This window comes from Bemisia tabaci, chromosome 4 (assembly GCF_918797505.1).
Source record: "Bemisia tabaci chromosome 4, PGI_BMITA_v3".
NCBI lineage: Eukaryota > Metazoa > Arthropoda > Insecta > Hemiptera > Aleyrodidae > Bemisia > Bemisia tabaci.
In genome coordinates, this window is record NC_092796.1 from 31,641,040 (window position 1) to 31,662,056 (window position 21,017).

General features: G+C 41.6%; 1 protein-coding gene across 6 annotated transcripts in view; it reads right to left on the reverse strand.

The window, feature by feature from the left end:
- The window catches only part of LOC109036932 (uncharacterized), a 342,569-nt gene that overhangs the window by 280,012 nt on the left and 41,540 nt on the right, over positions 1-21,017 (reverse strand). The window contains exons 1-2 of one of the 6 annotated variants that reach the window (XM_072299691.1): positions 16,412-16,722; positions 13,930-14,149 (exon numbers count right to left, since the gene is read on the reverse strand). The exons of 2 other annotated variants lie outside the window; for them this stretch is intronic. In XM_072299691.1, the coding sequence (XP_072155792.1) occupies positions 13,930-13,931 (2 nt within the window). In that variant the 5' untranslated portion in view covers positions 13,932-14,149; positions 16,412-16,722. Of the gene's footprint in view, positions 1-13,929; positions 14,200-16,383; positions 16,723-21,017 lie in introns of those variants that run through there. 3 more of the 6 variants (XM_072299692.1, XM_072299693.1, XM_072299694.1) reach the window with 3 other exon arrangements.

Sequence of the window (21,017 nt, forward strand, 5' to 3'; positions counted from 1 at the left end):
GATCCCAGGAAAAAAAGAATGTGGAAAAAAGGTGTTCTAAGTTCTTAGTGTTGTACTAACCTTTTTTTTCAGTTTTAATTGACGTGATTTAAGCTGTTTTATTCGCCGTGGTGAGCGAAAAAACCCCGAAGAGTTTTTATGTTAAAGCCTCCGGGAAAAAGGAAGGGGCGGAAAAAAGGCGTTCTAAGTTCTTAGTGTCATACTAACCTTTTTTCCAGTTTTAATTGACGTGATTTAAGCTGTTTTATTCGCCGTGGTGAGCGAAAAAACGAGGAAAGGTTTTCGTGAAGAGAGATTTCCGAAACAACAGAATCAATACTTCCTTCAGTAAGTTTTCTTGAACTTCATCCGCATATACATGCAGAAAAACAAACTTTTAAAATCAGGTTTTCTTTTTCGCTGATCTTTGTAACGCTTACTGTGCTGATTTATGAATGTAAAATTAAGAAATTCTTACATTCCATTTTCCATTAACATTAAGAAGCTGGGCGGTCAGACAACTCGCAAGTACCGAGTCGTCGTGCACATGCTAAAAAGTCAGAGCTCTAGACACCAACGGGTTCGCGGTTTCTCTGATAGAGCGCGGCTGCTTGGTTCGTCATAGTGCCTACAGGATTCACTAGTGGCGCAGCGCTCTGCTACCAAGCTCATGATAGAGTCGTCGCGCACACGCGGTTTTTTGGTCATAACTTTTCTTTTTCTTTTTTTTTTTTTTTTTTTTTTTTTTTTTTTACCAGTGCGCGGCAACAGTGTTTGTCTAATAATTTCAACAACTAGCCCTTAGAGGGCGGCCCTTTTTTGCTGAACTCGCCCACACTGGAAAAAAAAAACACTTGGGTCTAAATCAGAATCTAGCTTAAATCAAGAATCAAGTCTCTTAAGCGGATTTCGTTTTGATTCAAGCAAAAATCCGATTGAATCAAGAGTATTTTTTCTTGTCAATGTTTTCAAGAGTCTGGACTCTAGATCCAATGTGTTTCTTTTTCCAGTGCAAAATACCTCTCAAACGCACTGTAGATCCACCTTAATGTATGTGTCCAAATCCTCTGAACTCCCACTTTTGTTCGGCTGTTTCCTTCTATGACGTCTTTGCTGCACTTCACGGGTAGGTTTCAAACCGCCTGCTTCGCTATTCCCCGTCTCCTCCGTCATTTTCAACCACATTCTTGCTCGCGAGAAACAATTCTTGACGTGTTCGCCCACGCGAAAAACTCTTATCTCACGGTTGCATGAGTGACGACCGCAAAGGAACAGCAACCCCTCCCCACCCCCCCTTCTTGCAATCGTGCGACAACCGTAAAAAAGCCCTCCCGTGACCATAGCTGCGGAAATAAGGGAAGGAGATTGCCTAGAACAGCGTGCATGCAGTCAAAGTGCTTGTGCGTGCTCGTTGTTTTTCTGAAAAACCACGTACCTCACTTCACAACGTTGTAAGTTTCCTATCGCAAATTAATTTTTTAAAAGGTAACAAAACACCGTAATTGCGCTAGGTTCTTGATTTTTCATTTTTTTTCCGTTTTCATTATTATTTTTCTTCCAAATTCTCCTCATTTGTCATTATCTTCTCTTATGCATTCACATTCTGCGTCTCACACTAAACTCGAAACCAATAGCAAATAATATTTTTTGTAGTGTATGTGTCAGTATCATTTGTATTCCAGTTATAAGATATCAAGCTTACGATATGCAAATAAGGCATAACATCAGTTTTGCTGTTTAGTTCTCACACACGAAACAGCGGGCGTAGGAGGAGTAAGAAGCTGAGTTGGGTCAAGTTGGGTTCAGCAACTAAACTAACTTTGCGGTGAGGCTTAGGGTATCAAGCCAAAATGAAGGCGCTTCGCTGCGTTCAAACGGATCAGTTTTGCAACTCCCGAACCTTCCTCCTCTCGTCCCGGCAAGGTAACCAGAGTTTGATGGTCTCGAACGAAGATTGTCACGGATTTGTTGAGAAGTAGGGGATGGGGCTCTGACTAAAAACTCTTTATTTACCCCGGTATTTGAAATAGTAAAAGAAAAAAAAATTCTTCTTTTCCTCCATTCCCTATTTTTCCTCCTTCACTTCCTCTCTCCATTCTTCCAGTTCTTCTATGTCTCTTCCTTCTTCGTCTATCCTTCTGCTAATTCTTTCATTTTCACGAGTGCCGAAAAATGTAGAAAGTGCGATTCCCTGAAATTTTCCTGACACATTAGCGTAGAATTTTTTGACAATATTGAGGATATGCCGGATGGTTAAAAAGACATAACTTAAAACAGTTTTCAGGCAGAATGTTGTTCAAAACGTAAAACTCATTCTAGAAAGCAAATAAAGGTGAATTTATATTTTCACCCGACACTTTCATCATTTTCCCTGACATTTCCAAGTTTTTCCTGACTTTTTTGTCCTGACAGATCCCGGTATTCCCTGACAGTGACGTGCGCAGATAAAATACAATGGACTACTAGACAAGGCACGAAGTTAAGTATTCTGATACACACTGGAAAAAAAACACATTGGATCTCGAGTCCAGACTCTTGAAAACATTGACAAGAAAAAATACTCTTGATTCAACCGGATTTTTGCTTGAATCGAAACGAAATCCGCTTAAATTAAGAGGCTTGGTTCTTGATTGAAGCTAGATTCTGATTGAATCAAGAGTAATTTTTCTTGTCGATGTTTTTAAGAGTCTGGACTCTAGATCCAATGTGTTTTTTTTCCGGTGTAACCTCAAGGTAACAGAAAAAGAGCAGAAATTTTGAGACACCGCATTGAAAATATCCGTTTCCACAGTTGGTTACACGCACGAACGATTCGGATCTCATTCGGTGTCGAAGCCGTTTGATTTAAAACGCGCTCGAGGCGCTCGTTGAATTAAGGATCCGCCCCAACGCGGCCGTGAGTGGTGAGTGGATGCGTTTCGAATTGGCAACACCGCCGATGCCGATTCCCTCTGTTAACCTTTGTTATCGCATGCCGGGCCGTATTACATCAATTTCCGACCCGCCTGGGCCCGACGCGTATTAGCGCTCCGTACTTGTTGAACTATGATTGGAAACATCGCGGGATTCGTGCGAGGAGGGATAAAAACGGAATGACAAATAAAAATGCATCCCATTCAGCCTGGATTTACACCCGAGAGGAAGCGTCGTGCGGGCTACGGGGAACGCGCCACCCTCCTCTTTTGAGTAACCGATAAAATTGCATTTTATACGCGCGAACATGGAGATCGTGAAGAATTGAGGGGCTTGAAGGGCAAGGCGAAGCGCGAGGACACGGGACTTGGGGTTGAGGTCGGCCAAACAAAAAACGCCTTCAATTGCGTAGGATACTGTGCAACACACCAGAGTTAATATAGTTGTATTCTTTGGTTGGAATCTAACTCGAGTAAACTTATCTATATGAGGCATGTTGGCCTGTTAACTGCTGTATTTTAAAATTACCTCACATATTTGGAGGTTTTTTTTTTATGCGGATCGCAGTGGAACGCTGTGGATCGCGATGAACATCGGTATTTTTTTCATTCCGTTCCTCATCCCAGATCCAAGCGTTCCAGGGTGGAACGCTGGATTGCTCTTCCGAGGTGGGGCGAGCTCGCGATCCACTGTGATCCTAGCCTAATGCGAGGAAGTTGCCATCCCCAACAAATCAAAACAATAACAAATTCAACCAAATTCCAAGTTTGGATTTATTTATCACTTGGAACACTGTGGATCGATCCGGATCGCTCAGGATTCCGATCCAGTGTGTTCCACTGCGATCCACCCTGATCCGCGATAAAAAAAAAAAAAACCCTAAGATTGCGTTTCGCAAAAAGGAACCACGAGCATTGCAATGTTGCTAAGATTGTGCAACTTCTTTTGTCTTGGAGGAAAAACCCGATTATCCATTCATAGTTTCTATTTTACTCGCTAAAAACTGTAAATTTAAGACAAAAATTACCATCTAAATTTCACAGTTTTTCACGATTTCCGCAATTTTATTGCAAAAGATGAAGTTGCACAATCTTAGCATCATTGCAATGCTAGTGGTTCCTTTTTGCAAAATGCAATCCTCGCAAAAATGCAATTGCAAATGGAATTTCTCGTCAAAAATCTAAACCTCTTTTGATTAAAAATTAAATAATTGAGGGGCTTGGAGGGCAAGGCGAGGACAAGAGAATAGAGGTTGAGGTCGGACCGACAAAAAACGCCTTCAATTGCGAATGATACTGTGCAACACACCAGAGTTGAAATAGTTGTATTCTTTGGTTGGAACCTAACTCGAGTAAACTTATTTGCCAAATAAGGCATGTCAACCTGTTTACTATTGTATTTTAAATTACCTCTCATATTTTATGCCCATTATTTCTCGTCAAAAGTCTATACCTGTTTTAATGAAAAAAGAAATAATTGAGAGGAAAATAAGGCGCACAAGTACAGTTTTTGCTCTTTCGAGGAATACGTGTTCGAAGTTTCGAATTCACGTGGATCCTTACGGCGAAAAGAAAGTTCAAACTGACATTTTGATGCTTAAAAATTGGGGTTTGGGAGCGAATTTTTCACAGAAAATGCATCTTTTTCTTAACTAGGTTCACTTGGAATCATCAATACCTCAATTTTTCCCCAAAACTGCACTTGTACGCCTTGTCCTCCAAGCCCCTCAAATGAAGGAAGGCGTAGAAGAACCACCACACCAGACAAACTTTTGAAAATATTAAGATAGAAACTCGAAACTATCAAAGTGCTCTTCGGTCGAAGGAAAGAGGTGTCCAGAAGTCATGTGTCATGATTCTCGGTCATGCTCGTTTCCTGATTTTAAGGAGCTCGTTACCTAACGATGAATCGAAGTTTTCGATTAAAAATTCGTCTCATGACGGTAGAAGAATATAGTCCCGGTTGCTAGAACAGATACCCTGATTTTTCAATTCCCTAAAATTTTTCATTCCCTGATGAATCCTTCCGGTCTTCCGGAGACACCATAATTCCAGATCACCCTGTATATCCTCACATATCCCTAATATCCATCCTTCATCCGGCAATGACGCACCCTCCCACCCAGGACCAGGACCCCCCCCCCCCCCCCCCCCCGTGCGATCCCCCAGAAAAAGACCCAGCTCGTCGCATCGCGGGCGGCCTCGGGACCGGAGTCGCTAATAAGGATTGGAAAAGTTATTCCTCATCTCCGGCTCGGGCGAGCGGTGGGGGCGGGGGGGGGGGGAGGCGCAGATATTATCGCGAAGCTACGGACCCGGAAGTCGGCGCGGAGAACCGGGAAGAAAAAGTAAAAAATATAATGGCTTACTCGTGTTTGTCCGGACTCCGGAGAGGAGGAAAGAAAGTCCTCTCTCGCGACTCGAGATTTCGCGCTTTCCAACTTCTTTCCCTCCCGGACGCGGGGGCGGGCGGGGCGGCGGCCGTCTTGACAAAAGCACTCGTTCCAGAATTAGTTTCAGTAAATCGGCGTCGTGATTTATGGATTTTCGCCGTCGCCGTCGCTGTCGACGTCGCCGACTTGTGTCTCCGTCCGTAGCGGGCGGGCGTCGCGACGCCGAGTACAAATTTACCTGATCAACTCCGCTGAGCTCATTACTCCGTTTATCTCCTCATCGCAGCCCGGAGGGGAAAAAACCGGGAACTTCGCAGCTTTCCAAGATCAACACTAATATTCGACTCTCGATGACTAATTAGCCGAGTGCTCAAACCATCTGTTTGGCAAACGGGTCTCTCTTTGACGAACGAGACCTCATTCGGCGAAGAGAACCTGATTCAGCGAGCAAAATTTTTCGAGGATCGACACAAATCTCCAATTGAATCAGTGAGAACGAAAACACACCAACTCGGAAAAATGAAAAGAATCAAGACACACACGAAACCGAACAGTAAATGAAGAAATTAGTCTAAGAAAGAGATTTTTGGTGCCGAAATACAAGCACTTAAGGGCATTTTAAAGGTCCGCTGGACAAACGAGACCTTGTTTGTTAAAGAGAACTTCGGTTTCCGATCGACATTTTTTTACGGTCAACACTAACCTTCAATTCGCGATGACAAAGTGGCAATAATCACTGATCTGTTTGACTATCGAGAACGAGACCTCATTTAGTAAAGAGGACCTAGTTTAGCTAGCAACATTTTTCGAGGATTAACGCTAACCTTCGATTCGTAATGATTGTGCCTCACAGTGTTCAGCCGCCTGTTTGAAGAACAAATCTCTGTTGGGCAAACGAGACCTTGTTTAGTGAAGAAGACCTCGCTTGCCAAGAGCGGAAATAATCTCACTTTGGAGATTCAACATTTCCTTGCAGACAATAAATTACAGGGCAGCAACAGTTATTGGGCCTATTATGGAGTGTTAACTATCTTACTGCACTGTTGACTGTTGACTACCTCAATCGTTTGAGCTCCGGGTTATGCAGTGCAGGGATGCATTCCATTTTCGTATAAGGTTTAAAGAATACTTCGGTATATTAAGAGGGCAGAAAAGGTTTCAAAATTTTCTCAGATAAAATACATCACGGTGGAAGAGGAGCGATATGCCAACGTTTTGTGCGGAGGAAAAATTTTCGGTCGGATCAATAAATATTTCAATTAATTCTCGGACGAGAATTCTCGTTGAGTCAAAAGGAAATCTCCTTGTTTCAAACGATACGTCTGTAATTTCAAAGAAAAATCCAGTGTCGTAGAAAATATTTCCGGCTAACTCAACGAGAATATTTATCTAGGAATCATTACCCGGAAAAGTGTTTTCGATGTAGACGAAACGGACTTCAGTGCTGGAAAATTCAGGATTGGAATGGACCGAGTTTAAAAGAAAGGAACCAAGCCACATCAGATATTGCCAAATTTAACGAGGCAATTTAATTTTCTAGAAAAGAAGGTTTGTGCGGATTCCTTGGAAAATTTCAGGGAATTTGCTTCGTGCTATGCAGAAAACTCACTGAAATTTGCACAACCGTTTTAATGGAAAAAATTAAACTGCCCAATTAAATTGGCAATAGCTGATGTGGCTTGGTTCCTTTCTGCTTAACGCGGTCCAAATCATTTTACCACCTCCTGAAGTATATAGACCGTATTCGATAAAGGGTTCCATGCATCGTTTGGTTCAAAACAATAGAACATAACCTCAAACCAAACTATTAGGATTTGAGTTGGAAAAGCTGAAAATGAGAAATTTCCTGACATTAGCGGCTCTGGTGCTTGCACTAGAGCTGCTATTCCGGACGGTCCCAGCTGGGGAGTATCAATGCAGCATGTTACATTGTAGAGACCGCGCGTTGGTTGATGGGAATCGGCGCCATTTTCGGCTATGTTCCTTGTCATGACTTTATTTTATTGCATACTGTTTTATTGTTAGTCAATGCTATGTTGTGTATTGTATTTTTGGAATCATGGTGATACAGTCAACAATTCAAAACTTGTTTGTGCTTTTATCTCGTGATGGAAAAAATGTACTTTACGTTCAAAATTTGAAAATTTGAATTTTAAAGTTTTCGCGGTTAAGGAAGCTTTAACTACTGGGTTGGAGCTTCCTAGTCATATTACTTGATATCAGCTGATAGCAAACAAAGGTTACCAGGGAAACCGTAAACGTCTAACAACTATCGTGGCCATTGGGGCGATTATTGAAATGATATCGACTGTATGTCGCCGCTTACGACAGGACATAGCCCTATCTTAACTGTGTAATATATCGCAATTCGATATTGTTTTGATTTTTAAAAGGAGCAATTCATTCATACAGTTCCGATTAGTTTTGGCGAACGGGCCCTTAACCTACGACACTCGGCTCATGGGAATTTTTTAACTTGTCCTGGACGGACTCGTCTGTAGCGCCTCGTTCTTCGTTGTGTGTGTGATTTCGTGAAGAAGTTTCTATGGCAATTTGCTTTTATTTGTGAGCTGTTTTTTCACGGGATTTTTGAATGTTCTGTACGAATAAATTCGGTGAGTACCTCATTTATCCCTCCTTCCAGTAAAATTATTTCAACTTTTCCTTCTCCCTCATTCTGGACCCACTCATGGGCTGATTATTTATGAAATTGATCTTCGAATACCTTTTGATGAGCTAGGGAAATGGAACCATCTGCATCTCATGGACAATAAATAGTTGCCGTAATTAAGGTCATCCCGTGATTAAGGTGCCGTGATTTAAGTCATAAATTCTTCATCTAATTCTTGATTCATCTCCAAAATGTCTGCTAAAGCTTTCATGCGCTTCTCCTTGTATGCATGAATGAGCAAATTGGGTATCGAACAAGCGGACACTTTTTGAAAATTTAGATGATTCTGGACAATATCGTACAGAAGTCCACGAGCTGCAGATAGAACCATTACCTCTAGCTCATCAAAAGTTATTCGAAGATCATTCAACAACCTCTTTGACAAGTTGCAAAAACTTTTCGTTAACAATAGTGTCACACGGTACTAGGAATATTTACTATTTAACGAACCTTATATTTCCCTGACTCAGTCCTAAATTATAGAAGTATGCGTTACTTTTCCAGCAATCCAAAAAAACAATTATACAAAAAACCAATACCTACACTTTCAGATATAAAAATGCAAATTTTTTGCAGCCTCGCTAAACGACTTATCAACCAGAGATTTTTTAGGAAGCGGACCTCCAAAGAGCTTTCAAAATTAAAAGTATACAACAAGTGATAATGCCATGTATTCGCCATATCAAAGCCCAATACACATTTATACACCGGCTACGTAAATCTGCTAAGTTACAAAACATGAATCGACAGTTGTCGGATTGTACATCAATGACAAAATGTGTCTAGGCCCTCATTCTTGACTACAACTACTGCCCCCAGAGCCGCTCTCCGACGCCAATGCGTTGGAGCTTCCTGCTTGTTTCACTTTGCATTGGCATTTGATACTCAAAAGAATAAAAAATCTGTTACAAAAGACCCGTTCTCTCAGATTTCTGAATTTACTTTTGAGGCCATGTTTATGTTTTGAACCAATCGATATCGATACAATTTCACCCGTTTGATGTATCGAATATGATGTATTTCAACACAGTTACAAAATAAAACAAGCAGGAAGCTCCAACGCATTGGCGTCGGAGAGCGGCTCTGGGGGCAGTAGTTGTAGTCAAGAATGAGGGCCTAGACACATTTTGTCATTGATGTACAATCCGACAACTGTCGATTCATGTTTTGTAACTTAGCAGATTTACGTAGCCGGTGTATAAATGTGTATTGGGCTTTGATATGGCGAATACATGGCATTATCACTTGTTGTATACTTTTAATTTTGAAAGCTCTTTGGAGGTCCGCTTCCTAAAAAATCTCTGGTTGATAAGTCGTTTAGCGAGGCTGCAAAAAATTTGCATTTTTATATCTGAAAGTGTAGGTATTGGTTTTTTGTATAATTGTTTTTTTGGATTGCTGGAAAAGTAACGCATACTTCTATAATTTAGGACTGAGTCAGGGAAATATAAGGTTCGTTAAATAGTAAATATTCCTAGTACCGTGTGACACTATTGTTAACGAAAAGTTTTTGCAACTTGTCAAAGAGGTTGTTGAATGATCTTCGAATAACTTTTGATGAGCTAGAGGTAATGGTTCTATCTGCAGCTCGTGGACTTCTGTACGATATTGTCCAGAATCATCTAAATTTTCAAAAAGTGTCCGCTTGTTCGATACCCAATTTGCTCATTCATGCATACAAGGAGAAGCGCATGAAAGCTTTAGCAGACATTTTGGAGATGAATCAAGAATTAGATGAAGAATTTATGACTTAAATCACGGCACCTTAATCACGGGATGACCTTAATTACGGCAACTATTTATTGTCCATGAGATGCAGATGGTTCCATTTCCCTAGCTCATCAAAAGGTATTCGAAGATCAATTTCATCAGCCACCCGTACGAACCACGTTTCTAGTGACCCGTACTTGCTTCGCACGTATGAAACATACAATCAGAGAAAACAGAATTCATCTTACAATAATCAATAATCAGTAGGACATGAATCGTTGCGATGTATAATACGACATTATAATGCGGCATTACTATTGTAATTCATTTTAATGGATTAGGGGCATTATAAATCATTATTGCCACGTCGGAATGAAATGTTGTAGACTGAATTGAAAAGCATGTTGGCAAAATTTATTATAAAAATAGTATAACATGTAGGTACAACTAAAAACTAAATTTTGAAATTCTATAAATACATTGAGGCTTTAAAATAAAAAAGAAGAGCAAGACACTAGTGAGGAACTCTTGAACTATAGGTTAATGAGCTATAGATTGTGCATAGAAATTGCCAGTCTAAAGTTTCAAGAATGAGAAAATAATCAGCCCATGAGTGGGTCCAGAATGAGGGAGAAGGAAAAGTTGAAATAATTTTACTGGAAGGAGGGATAAATGAGGTACTCACCGAATTTATTCGTACAGAACATTCAAAAATCCCGTGAAAAAACAGCTCACAAATAAAAGCAAATTGCCATAGAAACTTCTTCACGAAATCACACACACAACGAAGAACGAGGCGCTACAGACGAGTCCGTCCAGGACAAGTTAAAAAATTCCCATGAGCCGAGTGCCGTAGGTTAAGGGCCCGTTCGCCAAAACTAATCGGAACTGTATGAATGAATTGCTCCTTTTAAAAATCAAAACAATATCGAATTGCGATATATTACACAGTTAAGATAGGGCTATGTCCTGTCGTAAGCGGCGACATACAGTCGATATCATTTCAATAATCGCCCCAATGGCCACGATAGTTGTTAGACGTTTACGGTTTCCCTGGTAACCTTTGTTTGCTATCAGCTGATATCAAGTAATATGACTAGGAAGCTCCAACCCAGTGGTTAAAGCTTCCTTAACCGCGAAAACTTTAAAATTCAAATTTTCAAATTTTGAACGTAAAGTACATTTTTTCCATCACGAGATAAAAGCACAAACAAGTTTTGAATTGTTGACTGTATCACCATGATTCCAAAAATACAATACACAACATAGCATTGACTAACAATAAAACAGTATGCAATAAAATAAAGTCATGACAAGGAACATAGCCGAAAATGGCGCCGATTCCCATCAACCAACGCGCGGTCTCTACAATGTAACATGCTGCATTGATACTCCCCAGCTGGGACCGTCCGGAATAGCAGCTCTAGTGCAAGCACCAGAGCCGCTAAAAAGTCTCAAAAATCGTTTGAATCAAACAAATCCCCCAAGTTGCAGGGAGTTCTCGAGGAAAAAAATCTTCGGGGTTAACTCTCCAACTTGACTGAAATATAACCTGAACTATTATGAAATACCCGAGAGACGCTCTCGTTTATTCCGTCTTAGAGCTCCCCGCTCCGTCGACTTGCTCGTTTATTTTTCCCCTCGTTTCTCAAAGCTCCCGAACACGTCCTAAAGGGCAACAGATGGAGCTGGAAACCGATTAAAACTGCATGCTGGGTGAACTTCACGAGGTTTTAAATGCCCGCCACTCATCACTCATCGCCGCCGAACCGAATCTCTTCCGAGAGTCATCAACCATCGATACTCCCCCATTTGAAGCTTGATAAAGAATCGATTAGTAGAGTTTACCTCGATACTCGACCCTCCTCTACAAGTTTAAATGACCAATGAATCGATTATCGCAGAGCACGACGCTCTATCCAGCGTGCACCCTGCCTGGAGAAAAAAACCTCTCTCACTGTGACGGCAACGATTAAAGACTCTTTCCGTCGTAGCGTCACGTACTACTGTGCTAAGGAAGAACGCCGTAAGAGCCTTCAGAAGTTGCCAAATTTTCTCTGGTAAAACACTGATTTGCAGGAAAATTGTTGAATGATTTTCGATTAATTATTTCTCGGATGATTTTGCTTGTAATTTGATCTGAAAAGTCTGGTAATTTCAAGGGAAAATATTCAGAATTTGCCTCAAATATGAACATTTTATCCAAGGAAATTTGGCAACCCTCGACTGTCCATACGGCGTTCTTCCCTAGCACGGCAGTGTACTTACGGATCCCGAATGATGGTCACCTGGGACTGGGGTTGAGGAGTGATGATAGGTTAAGGACCGCGCCTATGAAGTGGGTCGAGCCGCGAGCGCAAAAACAGTTGGTCCCAACGGACATTGCATTCCAGGTTCCGGCTTGGAGCGCCTTCCAATTCGCGTGATACCCCACGCATTGCGACAAAGTTAGTTTAGTTGCCTAGTCGAAGTTAGAGCCCGAAAATGAAATTGTTTTTTTTTTTTTTTTTCATGTCGCGGAGGCACAAATGCTTGGATGCCGTTATTCACACTTGTTACACTCTTTAACTACAGCGAGCGTTTGACAAAAAACGCAATGAATTGACAAAAGTTTTGAGGGAATTAAGGGATTCGACTTGTTATTCTAACAGGGGAAAAAAAGTACGTAATCCGTGGGTGGTGAACCGATAATTTTAACCTTAAGACTTCCTAAATTTGATGGTTTTAACCCGAATCGGATGAACTATTTGTACATTACACAGTGCCAAATATCCACTTATTTCATGTGTTTTCTCCCGGATAACAACCTACCCTGAACCTAACGGAAACAACTGGACCTCTCCTCTTTATTGTTCACCCGATCGTAAATTTTTCTGCGAGGGGTACTGAAGAAAAACGGGGAAAGTAAAAAGGGGGAGGGTTAACAATTTACGTCAAAAATGATCACAAGATTTTTAACTGTGGAATTAGAGCAGGGAAAAAAAAGCCGCATTTTATATAATAAGAGAGGCGGTTCAACTTTGGAACAAGTGCGTTAATTAATTTATGACCACTGTCCAGCGGTAATTAAGAGGTAATGAAGTAATTAGCCGGCCACTGCTTAATGAATACCTTGGTTTTTCTACCCTTTTCCTCTGAAAACTCACACAAGCGTGATAGAATATTCGCGGTGATGAAGTTAAAATACTCGTTACAGAAATGTAACGTTACACAATGAACGTTTCAATTTGATTTCACTCAGAACTGGGGGTTACGCCCCCTGACCGCTTCACGCTTCAGACCCTCAGGCGCTTCGCGCTTCTTTCCGATCGTGGTATGTCTCTGTTTGTGAAATCAAGTACTCCTGATTTCTAATCAGATATCAAGACATCGCTCTAAGTAAGCAGTTCCCATTAGTTATCATTTTGTTGATAATGAGGCGGGGAGTGTAATTCATTTTGAGTGTAAAAAGGAGGAGAGACTGGTTCATGACATGATTAGCGAGACACGCTACTCCCATGATATTCTGAATATTCGTTGAATATTCCAATCACAATGAATGGCAGATGTGCACGTGCGAATCGTAGCAGCGAGCAATTGCGTGGAAAAATCTCGAGGAGACGATAATACCTTGAGTATGGAGCAAAGAATAAACCGGCAAATCGACAGTGTAAGTCGGCAATCACATAACTCGGTTTGCGATGTCGCAGACTTCCTATATTACTTTATTTTTTAAACGGAAAACTACTCAACGGCAGTTCTTTAAAACTGCCGTGAATTTTTCTTTTCTGTGCGAGGACAATTCTGCAAAAACTTCAAGGATTGATGTAAATTTGTTCTCCTTTAAAAAAATAACAAAAAGGCGGAACTTTTCAGACACCACAAACGAGATATGTGATTACACCGTCGAAATGGCATCGTTTATGGTGTTAAAGTGACTATTTGGACCGCATTTAGCAGAAAGGAGCCAAGCCACATTAGGTGTTGCCAAAAACTGTGTAATTCAATTTCTTAAAAGAGGACGTTTGTGCGGATTCCTTTGAAAATTTTAAGAAATTTGCTTCGTACTACGCAGGAAATTCACTGAAATTTGCACAAAAATCCACAAAACCATTGCCATGTAAAAAATTGAATTGCTCAGTTAAATTTGGCAAGCCATTGCCAAGTGTTTTTAGGTCGTCACAAATTCCCTGATTTCCCCGGGGTTTTTATAGAACGCCAGCAACCCTACTAGTACGACTAATTTTGAAGCAACTTTGGAATCGGTGGCTTTTAATGTACTCACATGATGTGTTTCCAAGAAACGCAGGGTAGATGAAAAATGATAACCTCCTCAGTTTACTCCGCGGTTAGGGCACATTCTTAATCCAAAGTCGTGCGATTTAGAGTTTCCATCAAGTTTTGAACTAGCGCACTTTATCCAGAAAAATTTCACACCGAACAGAAAGGACTTTAAAAAACACCGCACACATTTTGCTCATGGAGCGGAGGCCGCGGTATCATCACTAAAAAGAAGAAGCACCGTTTTAATCAAGAATCTATACATCCGCGTAAGCTAAACATAACATAACTTATCGTGACATAACGTAACTTATCGAGACATAACGTAACTTATCGAGACATAACCTAACGTAAAGCATTATAAAGGGAGTGGAAATAAGTAAGGTAAGAGCTGATTTTAACACTCGAGTGTGTCGTAGGATTTTCAAGTCCATAGAAAACTTAATAATTTTTGTTTTAAAATCTTTACTTTTTAATGCATTGTGACATCAATTTATTGCGATAGACACAGAGAACCTCGCAGAGATGATTATTCCAGATGAATGACGCATCCTCTCATCGATTTCTAGATAATTATCCTTAAGTTGATGACTTTCATGAAATACAGCAAGACAGTTACTATGGAAGTGTGGATGGCAAGTTTACTTAGATTTCAGAATCTTTGGACTTTTCATTGAATTTCCCTGACTTCTGGGACTTTTTGGAAACATGTTTCTGACATTTTGAATGATTGTTCAATAAATTTTTAGTAGAAAATCTCATGAAATTGGAAAAAAACCATCTCAGGACAGAGACAAGAAATTCAAAAACCCTCTGCTAAATCCATTAACCTTCCCTAGGTTTTGGGATAGGGAAATAAATTCCCTAACATTTTCAGGTTTTCCTTGACTTTCCAAGAACTTGTCGGTCTGAATTTTAAAGGGAAAATGTCAGAAATGCTGAGCGCGCTGAATTAGCAGCACAATGTAACTTCCTAAACAAGACGAAAATTATACTCTATCTGCACGCAAAAGTAAATAAATATAGCGTATCATGCGCCTCGAGTGATGCGACTGTCTATCAAACACATCAATCTCAGACGAAAATAGAGACTGAAAAAACTTCGGCGCTTTCAGATAAAAATTATTAATATCCAACCCGAGGCTTTTTATTTTTTCCTCTTGTCTATAAATTATACTTAAGTCAATACAGCTTGACAAGTTTTTTTTCGGATATGAACATTTTTCTTCATTTAATAGTTTATTTTTAGAGACAGTATCAAGGAAAAACGAACTGAAGATAAAAGGGTTAGATTCGAAATAACCATGTAGCACTGTTTATAAGAATTGACTCCACATCGTTTGACTCAAGAAGGTCACTCGTAATTTAGTAATTGACAATTTTTAAGAGGTTTTTTTTATTTTTTGTAAGACGATACCTACTATGTTGAATGTGGGGCTCGTTTTGAATAGCTAAGACATATTTTGCAAAAAAGAGGTAGAAGCGTTGCAGCGCTGCTTACATTATGAAACTCCGTATCTTATTCGTAACAAACCAAAATGCACTTAGAGAATTTTTCCCGAAAAAGAGTAAAGATAAGATTAAAGGGATAAAAATTCCAAAAGAACATTCGTACGGTTTGTTGCAAACAATGAATACAAAATTGCTCAGTCTGATTGACATTGCTAGGCTCATAAGTCGTTCTTACAAACAATGAATCAAATTTAAGATGATTAAAAGTCTAAAAACTTTCAATAGGCAATTGAAAATTTCATAAACCTAAGAGAACGTGTAACCAAGGCTTAAAACAACAAAACATGAAGCCTGGGACGTTACGGGGTGATTTCAACCCACTCTTCGGCCAGGAAACAAACATTTTTAAAACATTTCAAAAATCAAAAGACCACTTTTTGTCATCACGAAATGGGAATCTAGGTATTTTGATTCTGACAATTTTTTATTTACTTTTGTTCCCTGGTCAAAGATAGCGTTGAAACCACCCTGAAACGCCCTTGCGGCCGATTATTGAAATTGATAGACAAAGCTGTAGACAAAGAAGACAAAACTTTTATGGGGGGATCCTATGAGTGGAAGCGAGGGATTTAAATGAACAAAGAAGGTAAGTAATAGACTGACCAAGTCCATCATTTTCTCTCTTAGTCTCTGAAAACCACTAGTTTCAACCAATAAGATCGCTCCATACTCCGTATGTCCTCTTAGTCTACAGCTTTGTCTACCAATTTGAATAATCAGCCCGCAGGATCTATGTTTCGTTGCTTTTTACAGGGTTGCCACAAAATTCAGAAAATGAAATGCCCTGACATTTCCCTGACACTTTTGAGTAGAATTCCCTGGCAATTGAAGTTACGTCATACGACCCTAAAGACATAATTTGAAATAGTTTCCAGGCATTTGTTGTTCCAAACGTCAAATCCTCTCTAGAAAGCTAAAAAAGGTAAATTCTTCAGCCTTGGCTAACCGTTCTCTCGTGTTTCCGAGTTATTTACCCTCGGACAAGTCCCTACACTTTCCACGCCGCGTCATATCTCGAGGATCCGAACCAGCGCGTTCCTGCGCGACGAACCCGCGGGAAACTCGGGCAGCAGTGACGGACGCATGGGAACCCGCGAAAGGAAGCGAACTCCGGGACGCGACACTCGGGGGTCGGGCTCGTAGGCCCGGGAGCGTGGACTGCTCGGCCGCGTAACAGGTAGCGAACTGCAAACAAGTGAGTAAAAAAGGGGGTCGGCGGCGACGGGCGACGGGGGTCGCGTGGAGCAGGGAGCAGGGCGCGTCACTCCGGCCCGAGCAACACCAACAACTTGTTAGCAGGGCCGACTCCGCCGCCGCCACCGCGGGCATCGCAGGGGGTGACAGGGGGGCGGGTGGCGAGAGGGGGCGGGGGGAGGGCGTCCTCGCGACGACCCCGCGACTGCGCGCCTGCACCCCCGACCGCCACCGTCCGCCGCGGCTGCCGGCTCGCACTTCCACCTTCACCAGGAGGGATGCGAAATCAAATTTTATTCTCCATGAAATAACGACAATTTTTCAGGGGCAACCCGCAACAATTATTGGAATGTTCGACTTCAAAACTTGGAAATTCAGGTAGGTATTATGATTTACGGAGCCCCTCGGGGGAACTAAAGGAGGCATGGCCTGCGTTACGATTCGTTGCAAGGGGGATGCGAAATGAATTTTCATTTTCCATGAAATAACAACGATTTTTCAGGGGCTACGTAGGCAACGCGCAACAAATATTGGAATGCTCGAATCAAAAACTTGGAAATGTTGGCAACGCCATCAATTACATAACACTCTAAAGACATAAAGGGGGTATGGGCCTGCGTTACGCTGCGCTACAAAGGGGGAATGCGAAATGAAATTTCATTCTCCATGAATTAACAACGATTTTTCAGGAGCTGCGTAGGCAACCCGCAGTAATTATCGGAATGTTGAATTAAAAAAACTTGGAAATTTGGGAAGCGATTGTGAATTAATTAACGCGCTATTAAGTAGCGCGGCGCTAGGGGAAGGAAGGGGGTATGGGCCACAGGCGGATCTAGCGAAGCCTCATGCTTTCTCCCCCCCCCCCCCCCCCCCGGTTGCTTACGGGAGAATGCCTAAAATATAGGCTATAGCTGTACAGTGTACACGGCATTGCGATCCAAGGTCGGGTATGGTTGGGTTAAGCTTCTAAACTAACTTCAGGGTGAAGCTTGAAGTATCATGCCTGTTTGAAGGCGTTTCAAAGCAGTGGGCTTCGTAGGGATCATTTCTGTTACTCCGGTTCGTTAGTTTGAAACAAATTCGAAATTCCAAAGCTTTTGTTATTTTCGGAAAAAAGACTGTTCTAATGCCTCTCAGGTCAAACAAGATTTGGTTTTTGAAAGAGAATTTATAATACACAAACCATTAAAATCTGTTGGCACTTTGTTGGCAAAACTAGATTTCCTTCATTTCATTCATTTATAAACAATTGATCTCTGACGGCAGCCTGCCTCGAAAAAAATTGATTATTTTAAAATGCATCAGCGGGCTGATTATTGAAATTGATAGCCAAAAAGACGGACAAATGCAAAATGGAGGGATCCTATTGATTAAAACGGGCGGTTGTTCTGGACTATGAAGAAAATGATGGACTGACCAAAGAATTTTTCTGAGGTGTCGTTAGTGCTATTTACCTCCTTAGTTCATTGCAACCACCCGTTTTCACCAATAGGATCGATTTATTTACCATGTTTCTTCTTCGTCGATTGCTTATTTGTCTATCACTTTCAATAATAAGCCTGCAGCGTTGCTCAATTTAAATGGTTGGGCACTAAAGAATACCTATACTAAAGGCTAAAGTTATAAACCTCGCATTGGCCTGCCGGCAAAATCGACTTCGAGCTCAAGCTAAAAATCTTGACGGAGAAATTCATCATTACGACGTTTAATTTTAGCCATACGATAGGTCGATCGTTTGGCTCCCCAAAAAGGGGTCACTTTTAGGGCGGTTCTTTAATTTTCTTTGGAGTAAATAACCTCCCAGGGCCTCCATCTCACCCTCTTATTCATTTTCGGGACACACGCTGTGTTGGGATTTAGAATTTTCCTCACCTGTAAACTATGAGCTATAAACAAAACCCGACGTCTTCAACCTCCCCCATAAAGGTTATGACCTCTCATTGAAAGGGGAATCATAGGCACTGTTAGTCATTACGTCACGGTGGATATCGATAGGTATCGATGTATTATCACTGAAAGCGTCAAAAAAGATCGAATAACCAATTTGATACAACTAAACACGAGACAAGGAACGTTATCGAACGTTATCCGGGCAACCAGGCATGGATTAAAAGTCCTATCTCGAGAGGTCACATGGGCTCCATTAAGCATAGCGCGTTTTTAGATTCTCGTTCCACATAATAATGACAATATGTATAATCCCAAAAATGTTCTCCGCAAAACCCCTCTCGGGCCGTCTCAGAATCGGAACCACCAATTTGACAACACCGGTGTTTCTCAATTTAAACCTGTGTCAAATAATCGATTCTTGTCGGAGCACCTAGCCCCTCCAAGAATCGATACATTTCCGTTGGTTTAAATGGCGAAAAACAATGTTGCCAATTTGCTGGGATCCGCCAATGACCTCTAACCCCTCATTTCCGCTCGAACTCAGCACAACCCATTTTTCCAAAACTTCATTCTCGTTCTTTCTGCTCTCTCCTTTAACGCGGCAATATTCCAGTCCATATCGATAAAAATGACGCTTGTCACCCTTTTTTTTGGGGGGGGGGGGAGGGGGGAGGGGGAGGGAACAAAATCGATCTCGGCGCGATCAGGCCCTCCAAGAATCGATACATTTCCATTGGTTTAAATGGAGAAAAACAATGTTGCCAGTTTGCTGGGATCCGCTAATCACCTCTAACCCCTCATTTCCGCTCGAACTCAGCGAGACCCATTTTTCCAAAACTTCATTCTCGTTCTCTCTGCTCTCTCCTTTAACGCGGAAATATTCCAGTCCATCTCGATAAAAATGACGCTTGTCTCCCTTTTCGGGGGGAGGACAAAATCGATCTCGGCGCGATCAGGCCCTCCAAGAATCGATACATTTCCGTTGGTTTAAATGGCGAAAAACAATGTTGCCAATTTGCTGGGATCCGCCAATGACCTCTAACCCCTCATTTCCGCTCGAACTCACAATCAGCACAACCCATTTTTCCAAAACTTCATTCTCGTTCTTTCTGCTCTCTCCTTTAACGCGGAAATATTCCAGTCCATCTCGATAAAAATGACGCTTGTCTCCCTTTTCGGGGGGAGGGGGGGGGGGGGAGGACAAAATCGATCTCGGCGCGATCAGGCCCTCCAAGACGGGACCGGGGCGCATTCAATTTTAAAATCCGTCCAAGTATAGGCGGAGCGCCGAAGAGTGCAGCTCACCAGGGGACATTCCGTCGCTCCTCCTCGACTCGATTACAACGTGAGCCCTGGAGAGCATTGAGTTTCACTCTCCGCAGGTCTCACGTTAAAGTGCGGATCCGCGGTATTTCAGCGGAGGCTGGGACAAAACCCGCGGGATAAGCTCCCTGCGCATAAATCACTCACTGTCAGTCGGGTTGCCAGCTTTTGTGAAAAATATCCCCCCCCCCCGCGCGTCCCCTCTCCCGGGGATGATGCCCCCCTCCCCTCGCGCCGCGGACCCCTCTCATAAGTGGGTCGCCCGTTTATGACTTCCGGCTGACCTGCCCATATGAAACGCACGCGGTGCGATGGGGATGACCTTGGATCCTGCAGCGGAAACCGCTTCAACGTTAAGGGCTCTGTTGACGCTTATCGTCGTCTCCTGGACGAAGGCGCGTAACTCAATTCCAGGTCTCAAAATCAACTCGAAAAATTCGATTTTTTGCATGAGTAAACCTGTGCAATTTCCCCCCAAATTTTTCTGATTTTTGCATGAGATCAGATGACAAAGCAGTGAAAGTTTCAATCATAAAATACCCAAGATTCTGCAAGTAAAATTGGTTTCAGGAATTTTCGTCCAATTTTTTTCGTCCTAGCGAATTTTTGTCCAATAAATTTCGTCCAGAACCACGTGGTCCAATAAATTTGGTCCTACATTTTTTGGCCCAATCCATAAAATGGCCCTGCTCTCAGGTCCAGTCGTTCTTTTTGTCCTTTATACAATGTTTTTCTTTTCGACCACTGAAATTGTACGATAGGAATGGGTTAGAAGGTTTTAGTGACAAGTGAGACAAACATCAACATATGATTTTATGCACACATGGTGCTTAAGAAGGAGGAAAGGGCCTTCTCATCTTTGTCTAACCTATAAAGGTTAAAAACTTCATACAAATTCAATAAATTCAAAATTGCAAGTTTTATGATAACTCTTCGTATCATTGGACACATAATTATAGGGCAAAGTAATAAAGAGGACTGAAAAAAGTAGGACAAATTTTCTTTTGGACCAAACTAACTATTGGACCATCATGTAAAATGGACCAAAAAAAAATGGACACAAAAACATTGGACAAAGTTTCTTATAACCGTAAAATTGCACACCCCATACCTCCATCTGACCCACTCTTCTATAGTTCCGTCTGGCAGAAATACGCCCAACTTATCCACTTG